General features: G+C 31.3%; 1 protein-coding gene across 1 annotated transcript; it reads left to right on the forward strand.

The window, feature by feature from the left end:
* The first annotated feature begins 1872 nt into the window (after positions 1-1872).
* Positions 1873-9522, forward strand: LOC143047122 (protein DGCR6-like). Its single transcript, XM_076220076.1, has 5 exons — positions 1873-1890; positions 3630-3784; positions 4642-4802; positions 6286-6392; positions 8111-9522. The coding sequence occupies exons 2-5, from the start codon at positions 3690-3692 to the stop codon at positions 8318-8320; spliced, it is 573 nt and encodes a 190-aa protein (XP_076076191.1). The 5' UTR covers positions 1873-1890; positions 3630-3689; the 3' UTR covers positions 8321-9522.
* Positions 9523-17136: the final 7614 nt, after the last annotated feature.

The following is a 17136-nucleotide window of genomic DNA, read 5'->3' on the forward strand; positions in this document are numbered from 1 at the left end:
TAGCCAGTGCCAATTTTATATATACGCCAGACGCGCGTTTCGTCTTCAAAAGACTCATCAGTGACGCTCGAATCCAAAAAAGTTAAAAATGCCAAATAAAGTACGAAGTTGAAGAGCATTGAGATTAACGGTGTTTAAACAGTAAAGGCCAGCATTCCCAGCCTTTCAAACTGGTATATGCTAATTGAGTCTTCTATGCTAAGCTCGTTGTTAAAAGAAATTAACCTCAAAGACTGGTCGGCTTATGACCAGAATAGGTAGGATGAACTGCAGACCCTGTGATCTAGCATGTTAGAGCAAACATTGATATAAAGATTTAATTGAAAGTAAGTAAGTCTGATAGTGTCCTGTGAACATCATGCATGTTTTTTGACGAATTTATAATTAAAAAAAATCCGAATTCAAAGAACTAAGAAAATCGCCTAATATCATATAAATACTCTCCTTTGGTTCAAAATGATTAATTTAGTTGATTTTCGACACGTATAGTGTTTTTTTTCAAATTGATACTGGTGGAAATGTTAACTAGCAGGGCCTAATCTAGGATTTTGGAGAGGGAAAGTGACTTCTCCTTCCACGCGAGAGTAGGAAGTTAAAAGTGGTCAATTGCAATTTCTTTGAGAAGTGTGAATCAATTACCGTTTCGGTTACAAAGTGTTTTCGTGCTTATCACTAGGTAATGAACGAATAACCTGTATTTTTACATACATTGTTATACATAATGCATTTATTGAAAATCTTAATAAAAAGGTTTAGATTAGTATATGTATGACAGATGCACCCCTTAGTGAAGACTGCAAACGAGTAAGCAGATGTACTATTAATATGCTTTGATTTAAAACTGTTAAACTTAAAGGCTTCCTGCAAAAATGACACAATTTAATCTGACCAGTGCCAAATGTGCAAGACATATGTTCTCCATAATTTGTTCCGTTGCATAAGTTAACGAATTGATTTAAGCAACAAAAAAAAATGTTGTTTTAACAGTCTGTTCACGATTTATATGCCAACATGTCTTTTAGTGGCTTATATGTTCTATCAGATTCATTAATAAGATCCAAGTCTTCGGGAAAGATATACTAAAATTATCAAACAAATTATGTTGTCTAGAATTATGTTTGCTGTAATAACTTGGGAGAAAGAAGCATTGTCATATCAAGTTACAGTATATCGTCTAATTGTAAAAGAATTTAATTACATTTTCAGATACAATTAGCACAATAATCGTGTACTTATTTTTTTCAGGCAGAATAATAAAATGGAAATGTCCTCCAGGACTTTCCATACTAGTAAAGAAAGTCCCTGTGTCCCCTTTTGTTGTTGCCTAGCTTCTCTTTGGATGGAAGACATGGAAAACTGACTTTAGACAAAATTTTGACCTTATTTTCATCATTGTTCCTCCAATGCTTTCGTCCCGAAATATGCAGAAATATTTAGAAAAACATAGACTGTCAAAATCAGTGGTCAAAATAAAAACTTGAAAATATATCTTACTTTGTTCAGAGGGTAAATGAGAGCAGAACGATACCCTTCGAAAAAAAAATTGTCAACCTAAGGCTTCGGACAATGTTTTCTTTTGTTGGTAACCGTTTGAATGATCATGCACTTTCACCCTCTCAGATATGCGTATTTTATATATTGACACAGAGAAAGATCAGATAAGTTCTAAAAAGTTAACATGGTAATATTCAGGTATTTGGAAAAATATTAGTCCTATATCATATGACCTCGGGGCAATATTTACATAAATATGTCCCAGGTTATAAATGTAAAATTGTATGAAAATTTGGGTTTGCGTTAGTTTTTCAACAATTACCGTTTTCCGGATTTTATTCATTTCCATAACGGGTATGTGTTAAAGGGGAGATAACATGTGCATCAACAAAAAATGTAATCTATTTCATATTTTTAATTGTGGTCTTTTTATCAATAGTATTCCTTTGTCATGTGTAGGTCATTGAAAGGAATTTAACCATACATAAAAGGGACAGATAAATAAAACCTTTCAAAAAAAGAGTTCATAAGAAGAAAATATTCCTTGTAGAACAACCCCCCCTCTTTTTGGGTGCTCTCGAATTAAGCTTTCAAATCTTATTAGAATTAAAACCTTGCTCTCTAACCGATCTATTCATGTACTTGACCGGCAACTGGAAAATACACATGAATGCACAGGAGTTTGAATTCCTAGCAATACCACTAACAGGGTAAAAATATTGATATGCAAAACTCGACTATCCCAGTAAGTAGCGCATCTCTCATATATGCCAAACTCAACTTGAAGCTCTACTTTGTCTAGTTTGGCATATTCTTACCCCGTTATTGCTAGGATTTCAAACTCCTATGATGCATGTTGAATATACATGATATAGTTTCTTTCTTTTATGGCTGAGACTCGAAAAGAACGAAAGAAAGAACCCCCAATGAGACCTCCTTAATTCATGCATCATGTGGTTTTTACCTTGTGGAACTTAAATTAGAATACATTTTATACTGTATATATACCTTAAAATTAAACAAGGTACTCAACTCTCTATTTTGAGAAATTAATCAGGTTGTATACTTCAAATTCAATTATATCTTACTTAACATCTTATTCAAACCTGGTATATCATATATCAACCGACGAATGTAGGACAGAAAGTCACAGGACAAAAAGTCACCGACAAAAAGTCACAGGACAAGAAGTCGCAATTCATTTTTTCTGATTATTTTCTTTGAATAAAAAACACTTATTTCTACAAACATATATTTGTATTTTTCTTGAACTATTGTATATAAACCAACTTTGTAAGCAAAATTTATCTAAAAAGTATCAAAGATGATCAAATAATTGTTAAAAAAAACTAAATGTCAAAGTGGCATGGCACTTAAATTGCTTCCTGGTGCCAAGAAATCTTTCTTTTGCAGGATTAAAATTAAACAAATCTTCATTTTTCAAGTATAATGACACATTCCCTAAACTTTAACATGAATATATGTATTAAAAAGTAAATATTTCAAGATATTTCTCTTATAATATATTCAAACAATTGTCAACAGAACATTTGTGACTTTGTCCTGTGACTTTCTGTCCTACATTTGTCGGTTGATATATGATATACCAGGTTTGAATAAGATGTTAAGTAAGATATAATTGAATTTGAAGTATACAACATCCTGTCCGTTAACCTCAACCGATAGGCCAAAATTGTCATTTCACTACACGAGAAGACTAAATAATTCACAAATGACCTACTTTGAAGGCCTGCTATGAATGATTTCCACAGCAGATATAAATTAAGCGTGTTATACACAACTTTTTAGATAATTTAATGTACATGTATATGACACAATGTATGAAATAAATAACAGTTTCATTGAGACAAAATATGAGATAAACAACCACATAATTGAAATATTAACAGAAGTTCATAACCTAGTCAAAATACATTTATTAACATGATCAAATAACAAAGAAGATGACTTTAGAAAACTGACATGACTGAAAGAGAAAGGAAAGCAAATAGGTTTTCAACAAATTTTACAATGTTGATGAAATACATTATAATCAAACTACAAAGTATCTTTTTTCTTTTGTTTTACACACATATATTAATGTCATGATATGATTGTTCACTCTTATGTTGTAGATGTTACATGTAGATTCACATGCAGATTTTTCAAATCGTGAAACTAGCTAGAAAGATAGTATGGCAGAAAATGAAAGAGCAAGAAGAGAGTTACAACAAAAACAGCATTATTTTTTACAAAGTGAATTACAATCATTGTCACGAGATCTGCCAGGGTAAAAATAACTTTTAGATACTGTAAATTCAGAAGTTATTGCGAGGTTTTTATTATTGCAAAAAAAGCGACAAAGTTGTAAACGCAATGATTTAACCTCGCATTTTAAAATATTTTATATGAATTAAACAGGGTTTTTCTTAAAATCGTAAAAATTAAAATCGCATTCAAGTCATCACTGACAAAATCGCAATAATAAATGCACACATTAATTTGTGTATTTACAGTAATATTAATAATAGATTGAATTTGTTTTGAAAACAAGAGGAAGTGTCTCGGCTATATATAGTATTGCATCAAAGAATGATTGTCCTTTGGCTTAGATGAGAAGAAGCTGGGAAAATATCTGGAGTTTTTAAACATGAAACAATACGATATTCATGTTGCTGTTAAGATACCACATTTTTAAAGACTACATCCTGCAAACAAATGTACCTCTGAATTTAAAGAGGAAGATTTAGGTGAATTATGCCAAATAAAAATATGTGTGGTTCCAGTTAACCTACCTATCCTACTTTTAAAGTCCTAATAATAGCCTACCCTAAAGTTTTTTTGTCATTTAACATTAAGCACTGTTCAAGTCCCAATGTTGCTCCCATAGACACAATGTTAAAAAAAAAACATGAAATAAAAATAATTCCCTGCATACCTACCTATCTTAACTTTTTTTTTTATATAACTGGAACCACACATACTCACTGTTTTATTTGGCCTTATGATTATTTTGAAATTAGGATATCAAGCCCAAGCTTTGGCTAATTTACAAACACTTATAAATGTTAAATATGTCATAAATAAATACATTTGAAAGCATACTTCAAAATATGTCTGTGTCTAATTTTTCTTTATCTTTTATAGAAAATTTCAGCAGAGACTTCCATATGATTTGCTATCAAGTTTAGCTAATGCTTTACTTGATGGTACTGTCTTTGAAATTGTGCGTAGTCTACAAGAAGTACAACATTTAGAGGAGAAACATTTGTCTTCTCAGAGAATGAAACTGATAAATGATCACAAAGGTAAGTTTAACAATGAACCAGAAATTGTTATGATATAAGTGTTAATGTTAATTAATGTAAATTCAGAAATTATTGCAATTTTTTTATTTTTGCGAAAAATGCAACATGGTTATAATCACAATAATTCAAACTTGCATTTTGAAAATTTATATGATTTTTTTCAATTTCGCAAAAATTAAATCGCATTTTAGTCTTAAATGACAAAATGGCAATAATTTTTGAATTTACAGTATGAGTTTTAGCAAATATAGGTTAACCAGAAATGTTCATGAACCTAATGTAAATGTCCTTATAAATAATGGCAATGACAATTTAAACTAGTCAATCAGAATTGATCATAGATACAGATAGAACTATTAAACTAGAAACAAGTTAAGTTGTATGTGCAGTTGTGGTACAATGTATTATTGATTTTGTCACCTGACATTTTTTTGTCAAAAATTAATTAGGACATATAAGATCATCAGTCAGGGGCATTACTTAAACATGTATTTTTTTTAGTTACTTATATAGGTACCGGTATATTTTTTTTAGTTACTTATATAGGTAATTTTTGTTTTAGAAAATTATAAAATTACTCAATAGAGTTATTTTAAATTTCAATAGAAGTGTGGACTAAATGTAGTTTTCATGAATTTTTACAGCATTGTATATCATAAAATGAAGAATTTATTAGATCTAGGAGGAGTATAGAGATGAAGGGTTACTTTAAAATAAGTTATTTTATACATCTTTGAAAGAATTAGTAATAAGACTTATTTAAGGAACATATGTAATTGTTTTGGGTTACAAATTATAAATAACACCAAGTCTTAATTAATTCACAAGTTTCTATCTATTTATATCTGTCTACCTTCAAGATTTTTGAAGAAAATGATATTTTAATAGTCACAAGAGACCAATCTTTGACCCAAAAGCGTTGATATGAAAGATAAGTGCGTCAGAAAGGCAATTAGTGTTTCAGAAAGATTAGATTTTATATTTCATGGGAAAAATAACGAGATGACCGTGAAAATTTGCTAAAGCTATTAAACCCTGTATAGTTGGACACCTATAAAAATAATATTTATAAAAGTTACTTATATAAGTAATATTTAAAATAGCCTCGTTTTCAACATTACATGTATAGGTAACTTTAAATGTTACTTGTTTAAGTAATGCTCCTGACTGATCATGGAACTAAAGTATTTAAGAGAGAAAATACAGGGCCTGAGTTTTGCTTACAATTATAAACGAAAAACAATTATGACATGCAGCAACCAATAAATGCTGGATTACAGGTTCCTGGGACATGTTGAGGAAATCCGTGGAATTAAACATTTTTGTGAGCATCAAACCTTCCCTAAGTTTAGTTTTACCTGAACAAATGTTCCCATTTATTTCTAATACAGCTTTATGATACAATGATCTGAAATAAATTGTCATTTGACACTTGCAGCAAAAACAGCTGATTAACAAAATTTATTTATTTTACCTTATATAGCACAAAGACATGAATTACAGAAACGTCACAAAGAACTTCTTCAAGCTTGCCAGACCAAACCCCACAATCTTCCTATAGTAGAGGTCCAGATTGAAAGAGAAAAAGAGGTATATAAATATTCTATAAAACTATGATTCATTATTAATTTTGAGAAATGTACAGTCTTTTAAGGGCATACGATATAGTTACAGGGAAGGTTATGACGTTGCTAACGTAAATTGTTATTTTCGCGACGTCAAACTGACTTATCGGGAAAAGATTCAGTTTTCGACTGATTTTTATCACTCAAACTTATTTAACTTGAAAACAAATTCAGGGACCCCTCTTTTTTAAAATGCCATTTGGTTTGATTACGTAAAAAGATTATGTGTGCCAATTTTCATGAAAACGTAAATAGTGCATTTTTTTTAGATTTGATGAATATACATAAAAAAATTATGGGTTTTTCCTACATTCGTGATAAATATGAGTTATTTGAAAAAATAAATTGCACAAATTTAAAGGACTTTTATATTAAACAGAATTTACAAATAAGTTATCAAAAACAGCTGGTGTTATCTTTTAAAACAAAAAAGCTATTTATTTCTGTCGAAAGGAAAAATACGTCCACTAAACCGAATTTTGAGCCAATATCTAAAATTTCGACCTCATTTTACTAAAAGAAAAAATAGCACATGAAGGTATATTTTTTATTACATACTTGATTTAATCAGGTAAAAATTGCCTTTATATGCAAATTTTCAGCAAAATTCCAGTATGGGATCAAAACTGTATTGTATGCCCTTCTAAAGTTCTGTACTGCATGGTCAGCACATAGTCATAACCATTTAAAATAATGTCATCATTTACAAATTGTTGACACATAGTTCTCAATGAGCAACATTTCCTAAATAACTTCAAATAATAGACAGGAAGTCAAGTTAGAAAATATGTTATACTGTAAATTCAGAATTTATTACAAGGTTTTTATTATTGCAAAAATTGTGACATGGTTATAATCACAATAATTTAAACTCACATTTTGATTTTGTTTATATTAATTAAACTTGAATTTTCTTAATATCACACTAATTTAAATCACATTTTAGTCTAAAATCACAAAATTGCAATGATAAATGCACACAATAATTTCTGAATTTACAGTACTTAATGTTAGACTCTTTGGATTCTACTAACCGTCTATTGATCTAGAGGGGTTCAGTAGCAGACCATATAACTTATAATGTAGCAGATAGTTTACATGGACATCTGTTTGATTCTCTGCCACCATCACTATCACACAATATTTTACAGGATACTTTAATAGGATTTGAGATGTAGGAGTGTCATGAATGAATGATCAGTTTAGATAAATTCAAAGGGCACTCATTAGATATAGATAGGAAGATGTGGTATGCGTGCCAATGAGACAACTCTCCATCCAAGTTACAATTTATAAAAGTAAACCATCATTATAGGTCAAGGTACGGCCTTCAACACGGAGCCTTGTCTCACACCAAACACCAAGCTATAAAGGGCCCCAAAAATTACAAGTGTAAAACCATTTAAACAGAAAACAAACAGTCTAATCTATATAAAAACAAGAAACGAGAAACATTTATGAACCACATAAACAGACAACAACCAACATTAATTCTTTGTTAAATGTAAACAAGTAACATTTCTACACTATTGTAGACCATGTAAACAAGTAACATTTCTACACTATTGTAGACCATGTAAACAAGTAACATTTCTACACTATTGTAGACCATGTAAACAAGTAACATTTCTACACTATTGTACTAAGACCATGTAAACAAGTAACATTTCTACACTATTGTAGACCATGGAAAAAAGATTGGAGGATGAAGTCAAGAAAAGAGACATGAAAATTATTATGGACCTGGACCAAAAAGTAATGGACCAACAAGTAATGCTAGAGAGGGCTGGGGTACCTGGCTTCTTTGTTACGAACAATAGACAAGACATCCGCTTACAAATGTACTTACTTGAGTTTATGAATAGACTAAGATTTTTAGATTTGCCAAGTTGATGTTAAGATTATGTAGTTTTGTTATTTACTAATTTATTTTTACTACATTGTATTTAGTATTTAACTAGAATCTCAATGGAATTTAAAACTCATTTACAGAATAGGTCACATGACATAATTGCCAATACTTATTATTGTCCTTAACTTTAATACTTTAGTACAACTGGACTAGTCAGAATTAAATTTGACCACAAGTAATATTTATAATTTGTGTTATTTCTAGGTGTAGTCCTACATTCCTGCCAATCAACAGGCTGCTCCGATAAACATGGTTTCTCACCCATATTTCTTAAAATAATTGATATATTTCCGTATTGTCGCAGTTATAAATATATAAATTGTTTCTTTATGATCATGATTTTGGTTACATTTTTTTAACAATAATTCTTCCAAATTTTACAAATCCTTGATCTATACAAGTCAATGAAATATAAATATTTTGTCTTCTATTTCATCAACTTTAACTCACCTTGCTCAGAAATCTAAGGTGAATTACTTGCTTCACATGTAGCAATCATTTTTGTTGTCAGTATCAGTCAATTTTTTAAAACATTCTCTGAAACTAATAGGTCAATATCTTTGTCATTTTGATTCTGGTGGAGAGTTGTATCATTGGCAATCATACCACATCTTCTTATTTTTAAAATTAAAAATAATCCTGAAAATGAGTCAAATTATGGTAATGATGAACTGGTATGGCCACAGCAACTATAGATAGAGTTAGTGTTTTCATTAAGGCTTTTTATGACTCCTGGATTCCTGAAAATATGTCTGCACTCATCCTATGCCCAAAGATTCATCAAGATTGTAAATTGTTTTATCAATTGAGCATACATTTTATAGCAAAACAGACTTGTTGTTTTCATTTAGGTTAGTTTATGACTCCTGGACTCATGAAAATATGTCTGCACTCATCCTATGCCCAAAGATTCATCAAGATTGTAAATTGTTTTATCAATTGAGCATACATATCATCATTTGATAGCAAAATATTAAAAATAATCTATGTTGGTTTCATTTACTTGTACTATTTTTAAAAGGTTCACATGTAGTTTCAATTCTTTTTACTTTATTATTGTTCCATTTGCAATTATTTCTATTTCTTTTCATCATGTATCCATTTTCATTTATTTAAATGTTCAGCAAGCCTCAAAAATTTATACACTTTGACATTTTGAGTGGAAAAATATTGTGTTTTCACTTTATACAGTTGTGATTAATGTATGCATTAATAAACTAAAATTCAGTATATGACAAGGCATTTACGTTTTTGTTTGTAATTTTATTTAAAAATGTCATTTTGTGATTATTTATGGAATGTAATACAAGATTTGATGAAATTTCAGAATAATAAAAATAATTGTATTATTTATTGAATCTTACCTAAACAAATGAAAATGAAAGGATTTGATATGGATGAAACATTATCATTAATTTTTATACTTTTTGGGGGGATATAATGCTATCATGTTGTCTGCATCATTGTCAGAAGATGCATGGTTTCCAGATAACAACTTCAATATAAGTAAATAGAAACCAACAAAAATGTTTATAACCACAAAAGGAAGATTAGGATTAATTTTGAGGGTTATGGTCCCAAAGGTTTATGAATAAGAGGCCATCAAAGGGCCCAAATAAGTATTGTTGTAGTTTCCAGTCAATAACTTGTGTTTAAGTATATAAATCTCTCAAATTAAACCACAAGTTTCTTTACTACAAAGAGATGGTTATGATGGTTAAGGGTCAAATTATTTCGCTATTAGGGGCATCTGGTTTAGGTAATATATATATATATATATTTATACGAGTCTAAATTGAAAACTACGTTCAAACCTATGATTGCATTGGATAAAAACCGCAATTTTTATACGTGTGCATGTCAAACAAATTTCGTTGTAGAAGGGTCTAAAAACAGCACAAACAACATTTTCCAAAAAAGTGAAAAAGTATATTTAAACAATATATATATATATGATTCATTGTTATTTGTGGGATACCAATTTTCTTGGGTGCAGGTGGTTTAAATGTTTAACATAGTACACATTTTCTATAAGCTTGGTGGCAGAATTGTGTAAAACCACGAACTCAAATATCCATGAAAATACCAATTGCAACAAAATGGTGTTAAAAGAAAGTCCAAGTGTGACAGAATTGTACAGAACTACATACCATCTGTAATAAAATGTTACTAAAATGTCATGTTTATGAAAAACGATTAGAAAGTAATACCACATGACTTGTTACAAAACAATACAAAATTAAAAACCTTTAGTGTCAATATGATACAGATGAAATATCTTATGTTGCAAAATTATATGTGCAAGAACAATACCACATGTGAAAAAAATGGTATAGCAACAAGGACCACTCCACAGTGAGTGTTGAGACATCATTGCACTCTTCTTTTAAAGTCTTCACTCTAATAGTTGTAAGTAATAATGAACTTGAGCCATATATATGTCAATAGATCTCTATGAAATTTAAACACAAGGTTTGGAACCACAAAAAAAAGATTGCGATGGATGTTAGGGGTTATGATTCCCACAGTTTAGGAACAAGGGGCCCAAAAGGGGTCAAAATAAGTAATTTTCTAAGTTTCCAGACAATAACTTGTGTGTAAGTGTATGACAGGGGTTATGTTCTTCTCATATATAATACTAAACCCTTAACAGGAGGGATTGTACCTGGTATTCATATGATGAAGACATAATCTTTCAATCAGTTTAATTGAGATTTGGAGCTGGCATGTCAGTAACTGCTAGTAGTCTGTTGTTATTCATGTATTATTGTCATTTTGTTTCATATTCTGACATCAGACTCAGACTTCTCTTAAACTGAGTTTTACTGTGGGTATTGTTGTGCATTTGTTTTTCATCATTGGCTAGAGGTATGGCCCAAACTGTTTAGGAATGAGAGGCCAAAAATTTGTCCACATGAGGTCCAAAGGAACAGGCACTCGTCTCAAAAAAAAGTTTTCCTATATATCTTTATATAAAGGTATATAGGATTTTGTTTTCTGAGAAGAGTGCGTGTGTTCAATGGGTCAAAAATTAAACTTTGTTTGATTTCATCAAAAATTGGATTATTGGGTTTCTTTGATATGCTGAATATAAAAATGTATTTAGATTTTTGATTATGGGCCCAGTTTTCAAGTTGGTCCAAGTTGGGGTTCAAAATTTAACTTCGTTTGATTTCAACAAAAAAATGAATGTATGTAATACTTTGATATGCAGAATCTAACCTGTTACCATGTATTTAGATTTTTAATTTTTGAACCCTGTTATCAAATTGGTCCACATTGAGGTCAAAAGTGTCCAAAATTAAACTTGGTTTGATTTCATCAAAAATTGAATTTTTGTGATTCTTTGATACGCTGGGTCAGTATTTAGATTTTGGATATTTGACCATAATAGAAAGAAAAAAAATGGTGATTTGACCACATTCATTCTGTGTCAGAAACCTATTATGTGTCAAATATTTAATCATAATCCAAGTTCAGAGCTGTATCAAGCTTGGATGTTGTGTCAATACTGGCCCCAATTATTCAGAGTTCGACCTCTGCGGTAGTATCAAGGTGCGCCCTGCAGAGCATTTTATTCAGAAATAATAGAACAAAGAAACAAATAGGAAATACTTAAGAATTGAATGCTTCTTTTTGTAAATTTATTGGGGTGTAAAAGCGTTGACCGAAGTACATTTTGTATGAAGCGCTTCATTCTAAAAATGTACGCAGGGTCAACGCTTTTAAAACCCTATAAAGTTACAAAAAGAAGCATTCAATACTTATAATTATTTTTTTTAGCTAGGATCATGAAAACACGATTTTTATCCAGTTTTATTTAATTCACCTGTGCACTTTATTGTGGGACCTCGTGTCATCATGAATGATAAATTGTATTGTCTAATGCAATTGCTTACAGAATAACATGTGATGTGCAGTTAGCCAATCAGAATAACGTATTATAATGAAACATTCTAATGTAATTATAAGGTATGGAGAGTTGCAGATTTGTATAGAAAATAAGTTGCAATAATAATAGAGAAACAAACAGATACAATGTTTCAAACAGTTTATTTTATGTGACTGTCATACCAATGAGAGGTTTAGCTAGCCATAAACAAGGTTTAACCCACATGTTTCTACATTGGGAAATGCCTGTACCAAGTCCGGAATATTGTGGTTGTTTTCCATTCATTTGATGGGTTTGAACTTTTGATTTTGCCATTTGATAAGGGATTTTCCGATTTAAATTTTCTTTGGAGTTTGGCATTTTTGTTATTTTACAGACATACTTTTGACAGAAGAGCAAACTTTTAAATATTCAGGTCAAAGCTGCTAAATAGATTGTTAATATGAAATTAATTTATAAGTTGCAATTTGGTGTTTCTGGGTGATAATATTTGAGGTTGTTTATAAGACATCTACTAACGGTAGATGTTATGACAGGACAAAGACTGCTGATATTGCTGTGATGTTGATAAGTCAAAGATTAGGTCAGAGTTAAAAAAAATATATAGACAGCTATAAATGGTAAGAACATTTTTAAATCTTGGTTTCTGGATAAAACAATAGTTCCGTAGGTGAAAATAGACGTTTTTCGCGATAGAATATCCGTCGCACTGGCCACATGTATCATAGTAGATCACATTAACGCGTTAAATTCAACACAATAACGTTGCTACGAGTAACGATACATTATTTAAACGCGTTAAAACATCTCTTAACGCGTTAAAACATCAATTAACGCGTTAAAACATCAATTAACGCGTTAAAATATGATTTAACGCGTTAAAATATCATTTAACGCGTTAAAACAGCGTTTCACGCGATAAAACATCGTTGGTTGGAGTTATGAAATAATGTTGCTAACGAATACTATGATCTGGTCGCATTTTTTGGAGTAGCGTGTTGTCCTGGCCTTGCGGTCATAAATCTTTCGAGTCATTTTTTTGTACTCGTACTCGAAAATCAACATATTAAAATGCTAGATTTCATGTTTCGAACACGATTTTTGTGCTCCTAGTTCTGAGCAAAGTTTTATGACTTCAACCCCAGGACATTTCAGACAGGGAGGATAATGAAGATATTACATTTCGTCTATCTCTCACGATTTAACCATTCTCCTTAACAAACCAGATTTCAAAATAGGAAACACGGTTTGTTAACTGAAAACCATACAAGTTCTAATGTCCTATTTGTAACAGGTCACTTGAACAATATACTATCAAAAACAAGTGCTGCAAGTGAAAACATACCACCAAAATCACAAGAAGATCACATTAATGAAGACGATAACATTTAAGCACACTCGGGAATAAATTACAGCCTTCACTGTGTAGTCTTGTCTCACACTGAACAGCAAGGTACAAAGGGCCGTAAAAAAGACTAGTGTAAAATCATTCAAACAGGAAAGCCAACGGTCTAATCTATAAAAACAAATAAACACTTATGAAGCACATCAAAAAACGACAACTAAGGTAACAGGTACCTGACTTAGGACAAGTGCAAACAAATGCAGTGGGTTTAAACATTTTTAAAATAGGCACTAGCACATATACAACTTGAAACAATAGTGTAATATCACAACGCAGAAAGACACACTTTAAAATGTCGAATGAAATGGTTTTACTCAATCAAATGACATATTAAAAAAAAATAATGAAGATACACTGAACGAATAAATGTGATCTATGACTCAATGTAAATACAAAATAAAACAAAGGGGTTAGAGTCAAACAATATCAGAAAGAAAATCATAACCTTTAACAAAATTTAGGACTGATAACAGACGGACAGAGAGGCAGTGTCTTTCAGCTTTACAGGTAGGGCATTGATAATAGCGCCCATTTTAGGGGGGGGGGATAAATAATATGTTCTCCGTACACGCCATATTACAAAAAAACGCAGTATTTAGAGGTAAAAATGTCGAAAATGAATGATTGCGCGGCGAAAAAAAACCCGACTTAGTAAGTAGTAAAAATAAAGAATTACATCCTCCTTCCCCAATGGATATCAAATGGTCATCCTCTTTCTTTTGGCACATATTCATTTCCTTATTGGGTATGGTTTACTTGATGCTCGATGCACGCTCTTAAGGGCATCTTGTTTTTTTACATGTTCACACACGATTGCTAGCTGATAAATTTATAATAGATACCAGGATTGAAATTTTGTATTTGCGCTTAACGAACGACATACATAAGACTCATCACTGGTGCTCGAATGACAAAAATAAATATAAAAAGCCTCGGTTATCTGACTGATAGCCGTGTAACAATATCCGATTGTAATGTTTAACTGAGGCATGGTCGATAGATATAGTAAAGATATGTCATGTTTTCACCATCTACAGAAAAACCTTCACATGTAGAGACTCATGTAAGTATACGTCAAACTAGCAGTTTATGGTAAACCATAATGTTAGACACAGACATCACATAATGCAAAAAGACCAAGTAAAATATCTGAAAAACCTGACATATAAACAAAATTTATTCAAGACAAAGCGTAAAGACAGGTTGACAAATGTAAATCTAAATAGCCTTTTAATTAACATGATCAGTCAATATATATACATATGAAAAGTAAGCTTTAATTAAATCAAACGTTGCTTTAAATACGTAACAGTAGCTTTTAACGCTGTAAAATTGCAGTTTACGCGTTAAAGTTACATTTAACGCGTTAAAGTTGCGTTAAAAGTGCATTTAACGCGTTTAATTAAGTTTATCATATAAGGATAAACTGTTTTAATAAAAGTTTAACTCCATTTTCCGGAATCAATCCTAATTGATTCTTAATTTAATCACATCAATAATACGTCATTTCGTGACGTCATTCATGCGTTATCATTCAAGTGCAAAACTGCCAACATAGCTAACGAAAATTCCTACCTCCCTCCCCATCCACCACCAAAAAATAAAGATAAGGAAAATTCTGCTGCTGTGTTTTGTATTGTTTCAGGTTTTGTTGTGAAAGATGCAGCTATGCAGAGGAGCTGTGCTAAGGATATACTTGCCACTGGACTATAATCAGCTCAGCTTGAAAAGACAGTGCCTTATTATCCGTGGATGAGAAACCAGTTTATCCGCATAGAATACTTGTTTGATGGACTTATTTACAAGATTATAAACATTTGATATTTAACTATTTCTACAAGACATTAACTTTTAATTCAGTATTTTATCATTTAAAATTTATTGTTAGTCGTTACAGTATAGCTGGCGGGATATGGCAAGATGAAAATGGAACATGTCCCCACATTGTACGTTAGCTTTTATTTGGGGTTATTTTCTTCTGTGTTCCCACAGAGATTAGATTAGGTCTTCTTTGAATGTACCAAAGAGACCGGTTCCTGAATTGGTCCCAGTTTGGAACTTAAGGTGTTCTCTTTGAATTTAATAATTAATAAGCTGAAATGGAAACCAAAGAGTTCTTGGGGGGGAATATTTTCTTCGTATCGGGGTTCATTTTTCATACGATCTCCCTATTTAGCATTTAACGTAGAGGATTGTAGCTTTCATTGCCTACCAGTGAAGCACAGGCTTGCCAAAAATAATGGTTCGGCGGTTTGTACGTTCATCTTGCCTTATCTTGTCTGCGCAAAAAAATTAATACTGTAGCCATATCATTCCACATTCTTTGTTGATTATTATATTTATCTTTGAAAACAAAAGGAGCCGGTTTTACATTTCACACATACTACTATGGTAAAGAAAGGGTTTGATTGCACATGAGACATAATTAAGAAGAAAACAAAAAATTGGTTGATCGCCCATGAGACATGTATATATATATAATATGAAGCAGTTCGGATCTTTGATTAAGTTGCATTTAACGCTTTACAGTTGCATTTAACGCGTTAAAATTGCATTTAACGCGTTAAAGTTGCTTTTAACGCGTTAAAGTTGCATTTAACGCGTTTCAGTGGCATTTAACGCGTTACAGTTACATTTAACGCGTTGAAGTTACATTCAACGCGTTAAAGTTGTATTTAACGCGTTAAAGTTGTATTTTACGCGTTAAAAGTGCATTTAACACGTTAAAGAAGCATCTACGTAATGTGCTGCTCATCTCAACATTACCGCGTTAATTGACAAAGATATGACACATCCGGCCATTTCATTTATTAGGTTTCGAGTAAAATCTGACGTCTTAAAACTTAGTTAAGGCGAAAGAAGAAATTTTTTCTGTCATTTTTTGTAGTGAATTGCTTAACGCGTTAAAAATTGTTTTAACACGTTTAAACTACATTTATCGCGTTAAATGTGGTTTTATCGCGTCAAATGTTAACGCGTTACTTTATCGGGTTTTTGACATGATCGGCCTTTCATAAAGGTCCACCGGCAGAGTAAAAAAATAGTAGAAAGGTAAATTTACATTTCAGAAGCTAGAAGACCTATATGCTGTATACCTGGAATGCAGATACCTTATGTTACGAAGTTTCCGTCTGTCATATGTCCATTGTCCTTGACCTCATTTTAATGGTCCATTGACTGCTTGACTGAAAAAAACTATTTTATCTTAAGTGAAAAATGATCTTATTATGAGTAATAGGATAACTATATTTAATATATTACTATCTTGTAGGGTCTACATGTTCATCGTACAGAATCCACTCGTGACCTCTACCTCATTTCATGCATCAGTTATCAAAGTTAAAGTTACGGGGTCCGTGTCTCAGATACTTTGAGCAGTTGGTAACCTATATTTGGTGTATATATTCAACTGAAAGGTTTCATCTGACCTTAACCTCCATTTCATGGTTCATTGGACAATGTTAATATTTTGTGTTTTGGTCTGATTCCCAGTTATTATC

This window comes from Mytilus galloprovincialis, chromosome 10 (assembly GCF_965363235.1).
Source record: "Mytilus galloprovincialis chromosome 10, xbMytGall1.hap1.1, whole genome shotgun sequence".
Taxonomy (NCBI): Eukaryota; Metazoa; Mollusca; class Bivalvia; order Mytilida; family Mytilidae; genus Mytilus; species Mytilus galloprovincialis.